This window comes from Oncorhynchus keta, chromosome 2, assembly GCF_023373465.1.
Source record: "Oncorhynchus keta strain PuntledgeMale-10-30-2019 chromosome 2, Oket_V2, whole genome shotgun sequence".
Lineage (NCBI taxonomy): Eukaryota > Metazoa > Chordata > Actinopteri > Salmoniformes > Salmonidae > Oncorhynchus > Oncorhynchus keta.
The window spans coordinates 22677221-22694168 of record NC_068422.1 but is presented as its reverse complement, the minus strand read 5'-3'; the positions used below and the strand labels follow the sequence as shown (position 1 = coordinate 22694168).

The 16948-nt window shown below is 44.3% G+C and overlaps 2 protein-coding genes across 6 annotated transcripts in view; one reads left to right on the top strand and one right to left on the bottom strand.

The window, feature by feature from the left end:
• Positions 1-2661: 2661 nt before the first annotated feature.
• LOC118398092 (suppressor of cytokine signaling 3-like) lies at positions 2662-12820 on the bottom strand. Of its 2 annotated transcripts, XM_035793114.2 has the most exons (4): positions 12266-12820; positions 11538-11653; positions 10353-10737; positions 2662-5697 (listed from the first exon to the last, which is right to left on the bottom strand). In XM_035793114.2, the coding sequence occupies exons 3-4, from the start codon at positions 10446-10448 to the stop codon at positions 5107-5109; spliced, it is 687 nt and encodes a 228-aa protein (XP_035649007.1). In that variant the 5' UTR covers positions 10449-10737; positions 11538-11653; positions 12266-12820; the 3' UTR covers positions 2662-5106. The 2 variants fall into 2 exon arrangements, with proteins under 2 accessions (XP_035649007.1, XP_035649025.1); XM_035793132.2 differs by lacking the exon at positions 11538-11653.
• Positions 12821-13859: 1039 nt separating this feature from the next.
• The window catches only part of LOC118398078 (CDP-diacylglycerol--glycerol-3-phosphate 3-phosphatidyltransferase, mitochondrial-like), a 46702-nt gene continuing 43613 nt past the window's right edge, over positions 13860-16948 (top strand). Inside the window, exon 1 of one of the 4 annotated variants that reach the window (XM_052473738.1) lies at positions 13860-14163. In XM_052473738.1, the coding sequence (XP_052329698.1) occupies positions 14054-14163 (110 nt within the window). In that variant the 5' untranslated portion in view covers positions 13860-14053. The remainder of the gene's footprint in view (positions 14164-16948) is intronic. The other 3 variants (XR_008074446.1, XM_035793092.2, XM_035793085.2) reach the window with 3 other exon arrangements.

The window sequence follows — 16948 nt, the reverse complement described above, 5'->3', positions numbered from 1 at the left end:
TTGGAAAAAAGGGTGTTTGACCAGAAACAATGCAATTTTACAATAAACAAATTGACAACAGCTGTTCAGCACACTTATAGGGTAGGACATTCAACAAGCACAGCATTTACACAAATGACTGATGATTGGCTGGGAGAAATTGGTGATAAAAAGATTGTGGGGTCTCTTGTTAGACTTTAGTACAGCTTTTTACATTATCAATCATAATCTGCTGCTGAAAAAACGTATGTTATGGTTTTACACCCCTACTATATTGTGTATAAAGAGTTACATGTCTAACAGAACACAGAGGGTGTTCTTTAATGGAAGCCGTCCAACATAATCCAAGTAAAATCAGGAATTCCCCAGGGCAACTGTCTAGGCCCCTTACCTTTTTCAATCTTTGAGTAAAGCCAGTATGTCTAAGTATGCGGATGATTCAACACTATACACGTCAGCTACTACAGTGACTGAATGTCCAGTCTGACACCTTCAAGTTCAGAGTTGTCATCCAAGACCCTCACCAGAAGAGGGATTAATCGTGAGCTTGATCTACAATCCGTTGGGGATCATGGCTCCAGTGGTTCTGCCAGTGAAGAAGATCCTGCAAGAGCTGTGCAGACTGAACCTAGGCTGGGATGACTTCATGCCAGATCAGCTTGCTCAGGAATGGTCGACCGGATGAAGGTGCTCCATCAATAGAAAGACTTGAGTTGGTCAGTGCTTTAAACCCTCAGGCTTTGGAGAGTCACCGTTCGTTCAGCTGTATCACTTCTCAGATGCAAGTGAAGAAGGCTACGGTACAGTGAGCTACCTGCTGCAACGGAACAGGCACGATGAAGTACATTGTGCCTTCATCATTGTGAAGGCTAGAGTTGCTCTGCTCAAACATACCATAATTCCCTTATGGAGCTCACAGCAGCCACCATGGCATGACGCATGGACAAGATTCTGAAAAGAGAGCTGCAGCTTGAAGATTCCGTTTTGTGGACGGATAGTACAGCCGTAATGAAGAACATCACAAACATGGCTCTGTATGTAGTGTTGAGTAATTGTTTCATGTTTAAGATATCAATTAGGTGCCGGTAATGTGGGAGCCAATTTAGGATTGTCAACATTAGTATAAAATACATTTCTTGGTTTATTTCATGTTAAATTGTTTAAAACCAGCACCAGCTGTGCCACCAGTGTTAAGAAGCAGTGCGGCTTGGTTGGGTTGTTGTTCAACCTTCGTCTCTCCCGAGCCCGTACGGGAGTTGTAGCGATGACACAAGATAGTAGCTACTAAACAATTGGATACCACTAAATTGGGGAGAAAAAGGAGTAAAAAAATAAATACAAATTAAATAAATAAAAAATTTGAGACGTCTCATTGTTTTGGGATACTGTCTTAAGAGACCATGCAGTGGCTCATGTCCACTCTATTTGGGCTTGTGGGTTTATTTACATTTTAGATCTCTAGTTGTAATGGACACTTTTCAGCTGTTGTCATACGGTTTTCTTACCACATCCTAATTGTTATCTCTGTGGAAATAATTGTGCGTACCTGAAGATACTTACCTTTGGTATTGTTACTTACTTGAAGATCTGTGGATACCTGTACACACTGGAAACCTGTGGAATAAAGTAATTTGGTTTTGGAATCTGTTTGTTCGAGTGATGCGCGTCTACCATACAGCCTAAAGCTAAGCTATCACTGCCGCTACATGGCATTTTGTTTTGTGTTACGTTTGTGAAGTCGAAAAACATAAACAAATGGTCAATTATGTAATCTAATCGGTTCATGGAGAAGGGGAGGCAGTATTGGTAAAGGTGTGTGTGAGGGTTTGTTTGTGTGTGTGCATGCATGCATGCGTGTGGTTGTGTGATTTTGGCTAGTTGCATGAGAGCTCTAAAGCAGCTGTACCTTCGGGTTAAAAAACTTGAGGTAGAAACCACAATGTAGAAATGAAACTGTGTAGGTGTGTTTTTTCCTTTATGGTGTGAGAAAGCTGCGAGATGTTCTGTGTAAGTGTGATTGTGTTTATTCATCTGTGTGCATTCTCAGTACAGGAAACCTAATTGTATATGTTTAAACCATAGCACTTGTTTACTGATTACACCATGTAAGTGTGATACTCAAAAAGCAGAGAGACAGAAATGTGTGTATCCAACAGACAAATGAAGGCACAAGGAGAATCAGTTAAATTTTGTAAAAATAGTGCTCTTTAATATACATTGTTGAAATATCTTAGAAATATAAATATGTGCAAAGTTCAATCTTTAATTTCTCTTCTGAAATGCTTTTAGTTTTTTGTTGTTCCAGATAGTTGGGCTTGCACTGTCTGCCAGTCTAGTGGCGAGGTTATGAGCAGTCTTTATAAAAGACAAATACTTCTGACACACACATGTAGCGGAGCTGGTGCGACACATTAGGTTGATATGACGATAATAGATGTTAAAAATTACAACCTTCTACTAACTAGGCTCCTATCAGGAAGACATAGATTTAGCTAAACACAACATCATCTTCAAATGAAGGATTTGTTGTCTCTGTGGCCCAGTGTGAAAACAATCTTGCCTACTCATCCTCCTCATCACTCACCACTCACTCACTATTATCGCTTCTCCCCCAATCCTCCTTGCATGTCCCCCCTCATCCAGCCTCAGCCATACTCGTCTTCAGCACTCTTCCCTCGCCCTTCAACCCCCCAAACTACTGACTATGTTCGGCTTCAGTTTTTGTTCCCGAATGTGTCCCAAATGGAACCCAATTTTATATACAGTGCACAACTTTTGACCAGGGTTAGTGCACTTTAAAGGGAATAAGGTGGCATTTGGGACACATATTGTTCCTGCCTGCCAGGGACTAAAATAATATCCACTGTTAGCTTTGGGGCTGAGTGAGAGAGAGATCTATCTATTTATATAAATAAGTGAGCGAGCGGTGTTAGTGTTATCATACATCCGAGTAGATGGATGGAGAGATGGGAAGAAAGACAAAGACACAGAGGCATCTCCATCACATTCTAACAGAAGAGCTACCAAAGCTGCAGTTACAGTGCTGTGAAAAATAATTTGCCCCATTTTGGATTCTCTATTTTTGCATATTTTTTCCAACATCGCTGTGGAGGAATTTAGGCCCACTCTTGCATGGAGAACTGATTTAACTCAGCCACATTTGTGGGTTTTCATGCATAAACCGCTTGTTTCAAGTCCTCCAACAACATCTCAATTTGGATTAGGTCTGGACTTTGAGGCCATTCCAAAACTTAAAATGTGTTGCTTTTTAACAATTTTCATGTAGACATGATTGTGTGTTTTGGATCATTGTCTTGCTGCATGACTCAGCTGCCACAGGACCTTTACCACTTGCCTTAATAGACAGAACCATGAATTCTACTCTGTATCAGGAAATCTACAGGAGAATGTCAGGCCATCCGTCTGTGAGCTGAAGCACAGCTGGGTCACGCAGCTAGACAATGATGCAAAACAAATCAAGTCTGAAAATGAAATGAAAATGTCTAAAAATAAACTAATTTGAAGCCTTGTCAAAGTCCAGACCTAATCCCAATTGAGATGTTGTGACAGGACTTGAAACGAACAGTTCATGCTTGGAAACCCACAAATGTCGCTGACTTAAAGCAGTTCTGCATGCATGAGTGGGCCACAATTCCTCCACAGCGACGTGAGAGACGGATCAACAACTACAGGAAGTATTTGGTTGCAGTCATTGCAGCTAAAGATGGCACAACCAGTTATTGAGTGTAAGGGGGCAATTACTTTCACACACAGGGGCATTGGGTGTTGCCTAACTGTGTTTATGAAATAAGTATATAACTGTTATTTGTTCACTCAGGTTCCCCGTATTTAATATTAGGTTTGGGTTGAAGATCTAATAATTCAGTATCAAAAATATGCAAAAGTAGGCCTCCCGGGTGGCGCAGTGGTTAAGGGCCAGCTGTGCCACCAGAGACTCTGGGTTCGCGCCCAGGCTCTGTCGTCACCGACCGCGACCAGGAGGTCCGTGGGGCGACGCACAATTGGTCTAGCATCGTCCGGGTTAGGGAGGGCTTGGCCGGTAGGGATATCCTTGCCTCATCGCGCACCAGCGACTCCTGTGGCGGGCCGGGCACAGTGCGCGCTAACCAAGGTTGCCAGGTGCGCGGTGTTTTCCTCTGACTCATTGGTACGGATGGCTTCCAGAATGGATGTGCTGTATTAAGAAGCAGTGCGGCTTGGTTGGGTTGTGTATCGGAGGATGCATGACTTTCAACCTTCGTCTCTCCCAAGCCCGTACGGGAGGGGTAGCGATGAGACAAGATAGTAGCTACTAAAAAACAATTGGATACCATGAAATTGGGGAGAGAAAAAAAAATGCAAAAGTAGAGAAAATTTGAAATACTTTTTCACAGCACTGTAAGCTGTATGTACGTGGTGTCTTGTGTATGTTTGTGAGGCTCGTGGCTGTCTTCAGCCATGATCCCCCACACCCTCCTATGAGGCTATGCTAGTTGGCATACAGCAGTGGAAATGTGTACGACACCACAAACACTTTCACTCTGCTTTTGGCCCCTTCGTTTGACACACTGCTGTTCTCCAGACACTCTCATTACGCCTCTCTCCTTGTCTCTCGCTTCCTTTCCCTCCCTCTCACAGTCCATTGAGCCCATTCTACATGTCAAACAGGAGAAAAAAAGGGAGGAGATGAAAGCCTCTATTGATCAATAGAAGGAGCAATACCTCAGCCACAGCAGCACAACAAACCCCAAACAACCTTCTGGCTATACTCCTAAAGCCACACACGTCACTGTATGTGTGTTTGCATGTATGTGTGGCATGTCCACGGTCTGCATTATCGACCTATCAATCTTTTTGACTACCCAATCACAGCACCCGCTGGGAGAGTGGGTCACTGGCTGAGAGGGCAACGACTTTTAACCCCCCCAGTCTCGTCTTAACTCCCATTAACGGTCTGTCCAGGAGTGGAGGAGTATCAATGGTTACCTATATTAGGCTCCCCTTGGTAAGAAAGCAGTGGCATCGATTTGGAACAGCTTACCCTTTCCAAATCCTATCCTCAACCGTTAGAGGGGAAAACCCCAAACCTGAACTGTGTGAGTGTGTGTTTTTGTGTGTATGTGTGTGTTAGATAGGGGCATCGTACTCCTCCAAGAAGTTCCTGAGTGTGTGAGGGAGCTGGTGTGTGTCGGGGCTGGCCGAGCCCCCGAGGTGTCCGTTCAGGGTCCTCCTACACAGGTGTTGGAGGGAGGACAGGGATGAGGGGAGGGGTCGACGCAGCTCCAACGGAACCTTCTCTCCCCCTGAGTGTATCAGATACACACTCCCAGTCCCCGACCCCACAGTCTCCCCTGCCGCCGCAGCCGTGCCTCCCCCCGCCCTTACCCCAGCCTCCTCTCCTCCTGCTGCTTCTCCACCTCGCCCCTCCTTCCCCATGTAGTGTCCAATCAGTTTGAGCACACAGTCGAAGCGAGGGGGCATGTGTGTGCAGCACGAGTCAGGTTGCAGGTAAAAGCTTCCCCCCTGGCTGTGGATACGGAGGTTCTTGGTCCCACGGGCCGTCTGGACCGACAGTGTGAAGAAGTAGTGGTGGTCGGATGAGTCTCGAACCAGGAAAGTCCCGGGGGGCTGGGAGCGGAGCAGAGAGCTAGCCTCACGACCCCCCACCGCACCCCAGTAGAACCCACTCTCTTGTAGCTTACGCACCGCACACAGCACCTGGAGCAAGGAGAAGAATAGGTTACTTACTGTATATTATGAACTGGGTGGTTCGAGCTCTGAATGCTGATTGGCTGAAAGCCATGGTATATCAGACTGTATACCACAGGTATACCACGGGACAAAACCTTTCTTTTTACTGCTCTAATTATATTGGTAAGCAATTTATAATAGCAATAAGGCACCTCGGGGGTTTGTGGTATATGGCCAATATACCATGGCTAAGGGCTGTATCCAGGCACTCCACATTGCCTTGTGCATAAGAACAGCCCGTAGCTACGGTATATTGGCCATATACCCCACCCACTCGTGCTTTATTGCTTAAAAATAGTGATGACAATAACTACGATACATACACTGTCGTATACATACACTGTCGTATATTCAATCTCTTCCTATCTGCTGTCCCCACTTGCTTCAACATGTCCACCATTGTTCCTGTACCCAATAAACTAAATTAGTGTCCTGGGCTTCATGGCAGGCTGCCCCCAGGAGGTGAAGGTAGGCAACAACACCATTACGCTGATCCTCAACACGGGGGCTCCACAAGGGTGTGTGCGCAACCCTCACTGCACTCCCGGTTCACCCATGAAAGAGTGGCCACGGACGTCTCCAACTCAATCATCAAGTTTGAACACAACAACAGTGGTCGTCCTGATTACCAACAATGTCGAGACAGCCGGCAGAGAGGTGGTGAGGCATCTGGCTGAGTGGTGCCAGAAAATAACCTCTTCCTCAACGTTAAAAAGACAAAGGAGCTGATCGTGGACTTCAGGAGACACCAGAGGGAGCACGCTCCCATCCACATTGACAGGTCCACTGTGGAGAAGGTGAAAAGCTTCAAGTTTCCTCAGAGTACACATCACTGACAAACTGAAATGGTCCACCCACACAGACAGTGTGGTGAAGAAGTGCAACAGCCCCTCTTCAACCTCAGGTGGCTGAAGAAATTCATCTTGGCCCCTAAGACCCTCACAAACCTTAACAGATGCACCATTGAGAGCATCCTGTCGAGCTGTATCACCGTCTGGGATGGCAACTGCACAGTCCAGAGGTTGGTGAGGTCTGCCCAATGTTGGCATCACCAGGGGCACACTGCCTGCCCTCTAGGACATCTACAGCATCCGGTGTCACAGGAAGGCCACGAAGATCGTCAAGGACCTCAGCCACATGAGACACAGCCTGTTCACGCCACTACCATCCAGAAGGTGAGGTCAGTATAGGTGCATCAAAGCTGGTACAGAGAGACTGAAAAACAGCTTCTCACTCAAGGCCATCAGATCTCTAAATAGTCACTACTAGCCGGCCTCTGCCCAGTACCCTGCCCTGAACTTTAGTCACTGTCACTAGCCGGCTACCCTCTGGTTTCTCAAACCTGCACCTTAGAGACTGCTGCCTTATAGGCATAGAACACTGGTCACTTTAATCATGTTTACATACAATTTTTTACCCAATTCATACGTCTATAATGTATTTTAATCAAGGCCTATCCTATTTAACTATTGCTGTACATATACTATTATTCAGATATAGTACATACTCTAACCATAATGTCTGTACATCCCATCATACACACACAGTACATTCAGAAAGTATTCAGACTCCTTGACTTTTTCCACATTTTGTTAAGTTACAGCAAGAACAGGTTCAGGCATTTTTGCAAAGTAAAAAAAACTGAAATAACATTTACATAAGTATTACGACCCTTTACTCAGTACTTTGTTGAAGCACATTTGGCACCAATTACAGCTTAGATTCTTCTTGGGTATGACCCTACAAGCTTAGCACACCTGTATGTGGGGAGTTTCTCCCATTCTTCGCTGCAGATCAATCTCTGGAGAGACCTGAACAGCTATTTTCAGGTCTCTCCAGAGATGTTTGATCGGGTACAAGTCCAGGCTCTGGCTGGGCCACTCAAGGACATTGAGACTTGTAACGAAGCCACTCCTGCGTTGTCTTGGCTTTGTGCTTAGGGTCATTGTCCTATTGGAAGGTGAACCTTAGCACCCCAGTCTGAGTGCTCTGGAGCATGTTTTCATCAAGGATCTCTCTGTACTTTGCTCCGCTCATCTTTCCCTCCATCCCGACCAGTCTCCCAATTCCTGCCAATGAAAAACGTAACCACAGCATGATGCTGCCACCACCATGCTTCACCATAGGGATGGTGCCAGGGTTCCTCCAGACATTCCGCTTGGCATTCAGGCCAAAGAGTTCAATCTTGGTTTCATCAAACCAGAGAATCTTGTTTCTTAGAAGCCTTTTGGCAAACTCAAAGCATGCTGTCATGTGCCCTTCACTATGCTGTGCCTTGATTGTATTACTGTTGATGATATCTGGAAATGTGCATGTACATCCTGGCCCATCTACTGTTGCTAGTCCCAATTCTGACTTGTGCTCAGATATCTGCTTCACTGATTTCTGCTCTCGTAAAAGCCTGTGTTTTCTGTACGTTAACACTAGAAGCTTATTACCTAAATGTATCAATTGAAAGTGTAGGTTCACAGCTCCAATCCAGATGTGTTTGTCATTACTGAGACGTGGTAAATTAAGGAAGTGTGTTTTGAATACTGATGTTAACCTTTCTGGTAATAACCTTTTTCGGCAAGACAGATCTTCCAAAGGTGGAGAAATGGAAATCTTTACCAAGAATCACCTTCAGTGCTCGGTTGTCTCCACCAAGTCTGTCCCCAAACAATTTGATTTGCTGGTTTTAAGCATTAAAATAGCTCTTTGTTGACTGTTGCTGGGTGCTATCGTCCTCCATCAGCACCGGCCTGTACCCTACCTGCCCTAAGCACTCTCCTGGCCCCTTATTCTAAGTTTGAATTTGGCCTGCTTGGTGACCTAAACTGGGACATGCTTAAACCACCTGACCAAGTCCTAAAGCAATGAGACTCCCTAAATCTTTCTCAGATTATTACCAATCCACAAGGTATGACTACCATTAGTCCATCAGATTTGTCACCACTGCTCCTTATAGGACACATCACTGCACTCAACACTGCTCTGTAAACTGGTCATCTCTGTATACCCATCGCAAGACCCACTGGTTGATGCTTATTTGAAAGACCCTCTTAGGCCTCACTCCCCTTTATCTGCAATATCTACTGCAACCCTCATCCTCCACATACAACACCCGTTCCGCCAGTCACATTCTGTTAAAGGTCCCCAAAGCACACACATTTCTGGGTCGCTCCTCTTTTCAGTTCGCGGCAGCTAGCGACTGGAACAAGCTCCAACAAACACTTAAACTGGACCATTGTCTCCATCTCTTCATTCAAAGACTCAATCATGGACACTTACTGACAGTTGTGGCTGCTTTGTGTGATGTATTGTTGTTTCTACCTTCTCACCCTTTGTGCTGTTGTCTGTGCCCAATAATGTTTGTACCATGTTTTGTGCTGGTACCATGTTGTTGTTATGTTGTGTTGCTACAATGCTGGGTTGTCATGTGTTGCTGCCTTGCTATGTTGTCGTCTTAGGTCTCTCTTTATGTAGTGTTGTCTCTCTTGTTGTGATATGTGTTTTGTCATATATATTTAATCCCAGATGAGGCCTTTTGGTAGGCCGTCACTGTAAACAAGAATTTGTTCTTAACTGACTAGCCTAGTGAAATAAAGGTTAAATAAAATAAATAATAAAATACTGAGGAGTGGCTTCCATCTGGCCACTCTACCATAAACGTCTAATTGGTGGAGTGCTGCAGAGAAAGGTTGTCCTTCTGGAAGGTTCTCCCATCTCCACAGAGGAACTCTAGAGCTCTGTCAGAGTGACCATTGGGTTGGTGGTCACCTCCCTGACCAAGGCCCCTTTCCCCCAATTGCTCAGCTTGACTTCTTCCATTTAAGAATGATGAAGGTCACTGTTCTTAGGGACCTTTATTGCTGCAGAAATGTTTTGGTACCCTTCCACAGATCTGTGCTTCAACATAATCCTGTCTCAGAGCTCTATGGACAATTCCTTCGACCTCACGGCTTGGTTTTTGCTCCGACATGCAACTGTGGGCCTTATATGTACAGGTGTGCGACTTTCCAAATCATGTCCAATCAATTTCATTTACCACAGGTGGACTCCAATGAAGTTGTAGTAGCATCTCAAGGATGATCAATAGAAACAGTATGCACCTGAGCTCAATTTCGAGTCTCATAGCAAAGTAATTTCTGTTTTTCTAAAGATTCTAAAAACCTGTTTTTGCTTTGTCATTATGGGGTGTTGTGTGTAGATTGCTGAGGAAATTGTTTTATTTAATCAATTTTTGAATAAGTCTGTAACATAACAAAATGTGGAATAAGTCAAAGGGGTCTGAATACTTTCCAATGACAATGTATATGTATCCTAATGTTTCTATATTTATTAATTATATTTAACTTTTTAGATGTCTGTATTGTTAGATATTACTTCACTGCTGGAGCTAGGAACACACGCATTTCGCTACACCCGCAATAACATCTGCTAAATATGTGTATGCGACCAATAAAAGTGGATTGATTTATCAACAAGAGGAACCATATTATACTATGTTGTAAAGACAACAATTGGACAAACCAAGAGACTGGGGGAGGAATAATGATGGGTTTGCATTCAGTAAAAGGCTAGCTAGTTTACCTCGAGTACATGTGGAGCTGACTGACACAGTCATGACGTATTTAACTGACCTGTTGGTAGTGTGCATGTGAGCTGAAGGGTTTATAGCGCAGGTGGTGCACATGAGACCCCTGACCTCTGGGCTCTGGGGGGGTCATGCTGCTCATGGTGGGGGGGGTCGCGCCTGCTGTGGGTTACCATGGCGCCCTGACCCCCACGCTCGGCTCGTTGACCGAGGGGTGGGGGGTCCAGAGCAGGGAGGGGCGAGGGAGAGTAGGGGGCAGGAGGGAGAGTAGGGGGCAGGAGGGAGAGAGAGAAGAAGGGATGAAGAGGGTTTGCGATGTGGGAAAAGGGTGAGGGCGTGAGGAAGGGGGGGGGTGCACACACGTTTCCCAGAGCGATGACACTGAGGAGCAGTCCAAAGAGGACCTCAGAGAGACCACCCACTGCAGACAGCTGCAGAGAGAAAGGCGAGAGAGAGCAGGGGGCAGAAATGTGTTATCATACATTCTCTCGTGAACACTTCAAAGGTGTGAAATTGTCTTTTTCCACTGATTCTATATGGAGGCCAACACATGGTGGAGTAAATCATCTGTATATAAAACACATTCACAAAAACACACATAGCTACACACCCACAAACATTCAGCTAGAGGTTTGAACCTTGATCCCTGTTGTCAGTCAGGTCATTATCATCTCTCGTTAAGGTCCAAATAACTTTACACACACACACACACACACACACACACACACACACACACACACACACACACACACACACACACACACACACACACACACACACACACACACACACACACACACACACACACACACACACACACACACACACAGCTCAGCTCAAACTCTCTTTTACCACTGGGGGGGAGGGGGGTTCAGAAAACCAGGTTATTATGAATGAGTCTCCAGGTTCATTCTGAAAAAATAACCTCATTCCCATGCAGCCTGCTGCTTTCACCAGCAGAGCTCTATGGTTCTCCGGTTTCATGGTAAATAGGCTACCCCCGGGTGGGTGGGTCTGGCCGTCTCACTGTGCTGCTGATCAGTGCATTTGGAGCAAGACGTAATGGGCCCAGCTCCATATTGAATAGATCTCCATTCACCAAGGGCCGATGCTAGTTGTTACTTGAAGCGGCAAGAGATGCCATAACTGCCCGCTCTGCAGCTGCTAAACATGGTGTCTGTCTGAGCTGAGCTGGGGCCCCTTCCAGCCACAAAATAGAAATGTGACTTACCCCCTAATTCTAAGAGTGTAGGCTGACTCGAGGAAACCTGGAGTTCCTCAAGGAGCCATTGCAGTCAATGGGTTCATATTTGCACCTTCGGTTTGTTGAGGGGTTCATGGAACAACCTTTAATGTTTCAATATAGCAAAGGGTTAACATGATGAACATGAATAACATTTACTCTTACAGGGAGGACAAAAATAACTAAAAGTCATGCCTCCAATATTCTGATAGGCCATTGCCACTACAATATATTATTGAATAGGTTCAAAATTGAACCCCTTGCATCACAAAAAGGTTACTGTTATATGCTTATATGCCTGTTATATGCCTTGAATAACTTTTTCAGAGAGGTTCCTCAAGGAACAGTTTTGACCTGAAAAAAGGGTATGTGGCAATCTGTTTAACACCAAATGGTTATTTGAGGCATATTTCCTTCCAAGAGTGTAACATAGCACTGTCTATCTGGAATAAGGAGAATGAGTATAATACATCCCAAAAGCAAAGTCCTGTTCTGCATTGCGCCATTAAGCTGCCTGTAGTAGAGCTGGTTCCCTGTGATGTTTTTGGAGGCACAAATGGCTTCCCATATCGCCGTTATGATAATCATGTTTTTGCGCAATTGCTACGTCTTGCTTAACATGTGCACTGTTCCACACATATGCAGTATGCTATTTTATGCACCATGTACAGCAACAGCAGCACTCTATGCCCCGGGTATGGAGCCTGTTTATTTACCTTGGAGATTGTTCCTGTCCCGGGCTCCAGCGTTCCTCTCCAGGGAGAAAATATCCAAAGTCCCCGAATGTCTATGTGTTAAATCATTTATTAACTTTGTCATTAACTCTGAATAGACGGCCTCTTCTAACCGACGGATGAATGTATCGGTAAAGACGTCGGTGTCCTCTCTCTCTCTCTCTTTCTCTCTCTCTCTCTCTCTCTCTCTCTCTCTCTCTCTCTCTCTCTCTCTCTCTCTCTCTCTCTCGCTCTCTTGCAAACGGAGGTAGCTGTGTTACCGCGGTCAACGAGTAGAGCGAAGGCTCCACCTCCTCAGCTCTGAGGTTCTTCCAGTAAACACACACACACATGCGCGCGCTTTGGCAGATTGCCAATAAATAATCAGTGCGTGACCTTTTACGGGAAGATTCCCGTAGTTATTGGCTGGTGAGTCCTCCCTTCCCATCCACTCCTCTGACAAGGTGAAACAGTTGAATCCGTTTGCTTAGACTACCCTTGATAAAAACCACAATTCAAGCATGACTGACGACTAGCCTACTGCACTCATAAACAAAGTGTTACACAACACACAATTTAAACTCAAGCTTCCACAGTATACTGTAGGCCCCTCAAACTCAACTCTGGAATCGACGCCAGTCACACTGCGTTTTTTCATTGTTACCGTTTAAGGTACTGATTTATATCTGGGACACCAGGTGGGTGCAACTAATTATCATGTAGAACAGAAAAACAGCAGGCTCGGGACCTCGTATGGTAAGTTGTATAGCCAGCCTGTCCCTTCTGTAGGGTATAATGTACTCCAAAAATCAAATCCAGATCAATACAACTGGTGTATACCTTTTATTTATTTAACTAGGCAAGTCAGTTAAGAACAAATTCTTATTTACAATCACGGCCGGTTGTGATACAGCCTGGACCTTACCGTGAAATGCTTACTTATAATGCACTTTTAAAAAATGTAGTTAAGAAATTATTTACTAAATTAAATACACTAAAGTAAAAAATAAATAAAAGTAACACAAAATAATAGCGAGGCTATATACAGGTACTCAATGCGTGAGGGTACAGGTTAGAAAGTAGGGTTTTCCAAACTCAGTCATGGGCATCCCTGGGTGCACGTTTTGTTTTTTGCCCTAGAACATCACATCTAATTCAAATAACCAAAGCATGATGATGAGTTGGTTATTTGAATCAGTAGTGTAGTGCTAGGGCAACAAAACAAAAAACTTGCACCCAGAGGGGCCCATGACCGAGTTTGGGAAACACTGCTATAAGGAACCCGAGTTAGGGTAGTTTATATTTGCAATTTCCAAAGCCTTCTACCTGTAAGGCCTCTTGAATTAGGTAGGCTATCATGCAAGTACATATTTGTCGCCTTAGAATATTGATCTACCCCTGGTAGCAAAATGTGTAGCCGATAGTAGAGGTGCGATTTCAAGGTGCCCATAAAGTACCCTCAAAGTCAGGTCCCGGACAGAACCACCTGGCTCTGTAGTTCAGAACTCGACCGCTAGAGGTCCCACTAGAACTGGAATTGTATTTATTAATACAGACAAAAAAGTAATGTACTGTGTGTGTGTGGCGCATTCAGTTACACTGAAATAATGTGGACACATAGATTTCTGTAATCCAGATTCTGCCCTCAACTAAATTTGGATTTATAATCCAGCTGTACCCCGATGCACAGACGTTGAACGTTGTGTGCAGAACATTTTGTGCATGTGAGGTGCGGATGTCCTTGTTTCGTTTCAATTTGCTGATAAAGTTGGGTTGATTGAAACGGATGTCATGATGGCGGCCCCCATGTCGTGGAGGAAGCTTGTGTACTCACCGGTCCTCACCGGGGTTTTCACCCGAATATCAGACCGATTGTTCCGCACACGGGATCGGAGGAGAGGGTAATATACGACTGTTGTACACATGGATAAAAAAAGACAGACACTTTTCCTTCGTCAGACGTAATGACAGAGCTCTCATGTCTTGCCAGCGACGTGTGCGTACTGCCTGTCTTTACGTGCACAGTGTTTCCTGATGTTTTTTTTTCGCAATGTCAATTTGATATCTTGCGTCAAATATTATTGAAACATTTTTTTATGTTGCATTCGTTGATCTGATTGTCATTACTGTTGTGTGCAAATAGTTTACATCTTACAACATAGCTACATGCTCAAGTCAAGGTTACATAATAAACGCACGAGCAAGTCAAGTTCAGCCAGTAGATATAAACTTAGCAAAATATTCTTTGTAGGCTAGATATGGCGCGATATGAGACTTCCTTTCCAGTTTCTTTGGGCCTTTCCAGTTTCTTTGGGCCTTATCTGTGAATTCGCTTCTTCCTCCTTGTGTTGTCAAGTCTTTGCGTGTAGAGTAAGAGTGACTCAGAAATTCCCTGAATGAGGACATATCTAAGGTCTTTTTGTTCCTTTCCTGAAAACCTAAAGTAAGAACGACTGTCAGCTGTCTGTCCACAACTGCATATAGTATGTGTCAGTTTTACATCATCTTAAGTAGCTAATACCATAATGTCTCACAGACAGTCTGTCTGGCCTAGGCATGGCTGTGAGTACCAAGGTCAGGGTTGTAGACTGTCATGCAGGAGTGAGATCAACCCTGGGCGGTCAAAACAACTCCTCATCCAGCCTAGGGTTGCATCCCAAATGGCACCAAATTCCCTAATTAGTGTACTACTTTTGACCAGGGCAAGTAGTGCATAGAGTGCGATTTGGGACATAACTGAGCTTTATCGTCATTCCTATAACCTGAGGTGGCTATCATGGCACCTAGACTAGCTAGGCTACATGTGACTCTTAATAATAAAAATATGTGGTATTTATATAGTTTTCAAGGACCAGTATAGCACGCTTATGGGCATAGACAGAACAGTTTTATCTCAATATTCATGGCACCCTAGAGGCTTGATTTGGCTAAACACTATCACATCTCTATTCACTGCAGCTGAGCGACAGATGATGGAGGCACTTGCATGTCCAGTTGAAGTTGGAAGTTTACATAGACTTAGGTTGGAGTCCATTAACTCGTTTTTAAACCACTCCACAAATGTCTTGTTAACAAACCATAGTTTTGGCAAGTCGGTTAGGACATCTACTTTGTGCATAGCATAAGTATTTTTTCCAACAACTGTTTAGAGACATTATTTCACTTATAATTCACTGTATCACAATTCCAGTGATGCTTGGCAAATCAAAAGAAATCAGCCAAGACTTCAGAAAAAATATAGTATACCTCCACAAGTCTGGTTCATCCTTGGGAGCAATTTCCAAATGCCTGAAGGTACCACGTTTATCTGTACAAACAATAGAACGCAAGTATAAACACCATGGAACCACGCAGCCGTCATAACGCACAGGAAGGAGACATGTTCTGTCTCCTAGAGATTAACGTACTTTGGTGTGAAAAGTGCTCATCAATCCTAGAACAACAGCAAAGGACCTTGTGAAGATGCTGGAGGGAACTGGTACAAAAGTATCTATATCCACATTAAAAACCTGAATGGCCACTCAGCAAGGAAGAAGCCACTGCTCCAAAACCGCCATTAAAAAAGCCAGATGACTGTTTGCAACTGCACATGGGGACAAAGATTGTACTTTTTGGAGAAATGTCCTCTGGTCTGATGAAATAAAAATAGAACTGTTTGGCCATAATGACCATCGTTATGTTTGGAGGAAAAAGGGGGAGGCTTGCAAGCCGAAGAACACCATCCCAACCGTGAAGCATGGGGGTGGCAGCATCATGTTGTAGGGGTGTGTTGCTGCAGGAGGGACTAGTGCACTACACAAAATAGATGGCTCATGAGGAAAAAGAAATGTTGTGGATATGTTGAAGCAACATCTCAAGACATCAGTCAGGAAGTTAAAGCTTGGTCGCAAATGGGTCTTCCAAATGAACAATGACCCCAAGCATACTTTCGAAGTTGTGGCAAAATGGCTTAAGGACAACAAAGTCCAAGTATTGGAGTGGCCGTCACAAAGCTCTGACCTCAATCCTGTAGAAATTTTGTGGGCAGAACTGAAAAAGTGTGTGCGAGCAAGGAGGTCGACAAACCTGACTTGGTTACACCAGCTCTGTCAGGAGGAATGGGCCAAAATTCACCCAACTTATTGTAGGAAGCTTGTGGAAGGCTACCTGACACGTTTGACCCAAGTTAAACAATTTGAAGGCAATGCTACCAACAACTAATTGAGTGTGTAAACTTCTGACCCACTGAGAATGATGAAAGAAATAAAAGCTGAAATCATTCTCTCTACTAATCTCAGCAATAAAAGAAACGTCCCTTTTTCAGGACCCTGTCATTCAACGATAATTCGTAAAAATCCAAATAACTTCACAGATCTTCATTGTAAAGGGTTTAAACACTGTTTCCTATGCTTGTTCAATGAACCATAAACAATTAATTAACATGCAGCTGTGGAACTGTCGTTAAGACACTAAAAGCTTACAGACTGTAGGCAATTAGGTTATGAATACTTAGGACACCTAAGAGGCCTTTCTACTGACTCTACTTACTGAAAAACACCAAAAGAAAGATGCCCAGGGTCCCTGCTCATCTGTGTGAACGTGCCTTAGGCATGCTGCAAGGAGGCATGAGGACTGCAGATGTGACCAGAGCAATAAATTGCAATGTCCTGTATTGTGAGACGCCTAAGACAGCGCTACAGGACGGAC

Bases quoted from the DNA above. Each gene is read 5' to 3' on its own strand.
- LOC118398092 (XM_035793114.2), bottom strand. From the start codon at position 10,448: ATGAGCAGCATGACCCCCCCAGAGCCCAGAGGTCAGGGGTCTCATGTG. The intron at 5,698-10,352 runs GTCAGTTAAATA...TCCTTGCTCCAG, and splicing joins CACATGCACACTACCAACAG to GTGCTGTGTGCGGTGCGTAA.